Raw genomic sequence first — 579 nt, forward strand, 5'->3', positions numbered from 1 at the left:
CCCCCGCCACGCCACGCCGGGGTTTGAACCCAAAACCCGCCTGTTTTCCCCCAAAACCGCCTCCTTTCTAACGCCGAGGGCTGTTGGGAAGGCCGGTGGTTCCTCGGCGGGGACGGCACCGCCAATCCGGGTTGGGGTTTGGGGCGGGACGGCGGGGTGTTTTGACCACCGGCTCCCCTCTTTGCAGATAACGGAGGGCGTGAAGCCCACCCTCTCGGAGCTGGAGAAGTTCGAGGACCAGCCCGAAGGCATCGACCTGGAGGTGGTGACGGAGAGCACGGGTAAGCGGGTGCCACCACCGTCCCGTCCCCCCCCCGGCGGCGGCGGCACCGGCCCCTCACCATCCCCGCCGTCCCAGGGAAGGAACGAGAGCACAACTTCCAGCCCGGCGACAACGTGGAGGTGTGCGAGGGCGAGCTGATCAACCTGCAGGGCAAAATCCTCAGCGTCGACGGCAACAAGATCACCATCATGCCCAAACACGAGGACTTGAAGGTCAGGGCTTCCCCGGGGAGCGACGCCGGGTGCCTCCCGGGGCCGCTGCGGCCACCCCGGACCCCGCCAGCCCCTCCTCCCCGT

General features: G+C 68.4%; 1 protein-coding gene across 1 annotated transcript in view; it reads left to right on the plus strand.

Moving 5' to 3' along the window:
• Positions 1-187: 187 nt before the first annotated feature.
• The window catches only part of SUPT5H (SPT5 homolog, DSIF elongation factor subunit), a gene marked incomplete at its 5' end in the record, with an annotated part of 575 nt that continues 183 nt past the window's right edge, over positions 188-579 (plus strand). The window contains 2 exons of the mRNA XM_009278701.2: positions 188-281; positions 359-514. Coding sequence (XP_009276976.1) covers positions 188-281; positions 359-514 — 250 coding nt within the window. The remainder of the gene's footprint in view (positions 282-358; positions 515-579) is intronic.

Source organism: Aptenodytes forsteri, unplaced genomic scaffold (assembly GCF_000699145.1).
Source record: "Aptenodytes forsteri isolate BGI_AS27 unplaced genomic scaffold, ASM69914v1 Scaffold1203, whole genome shotgun sequence".
Taxonomy (NCBI): Eukaryota; Metazoa; Chordata; class Aves; order Sphenisciformes; family Spheniscidae; genus Aptenodytes; species Aptenodytes forsteri.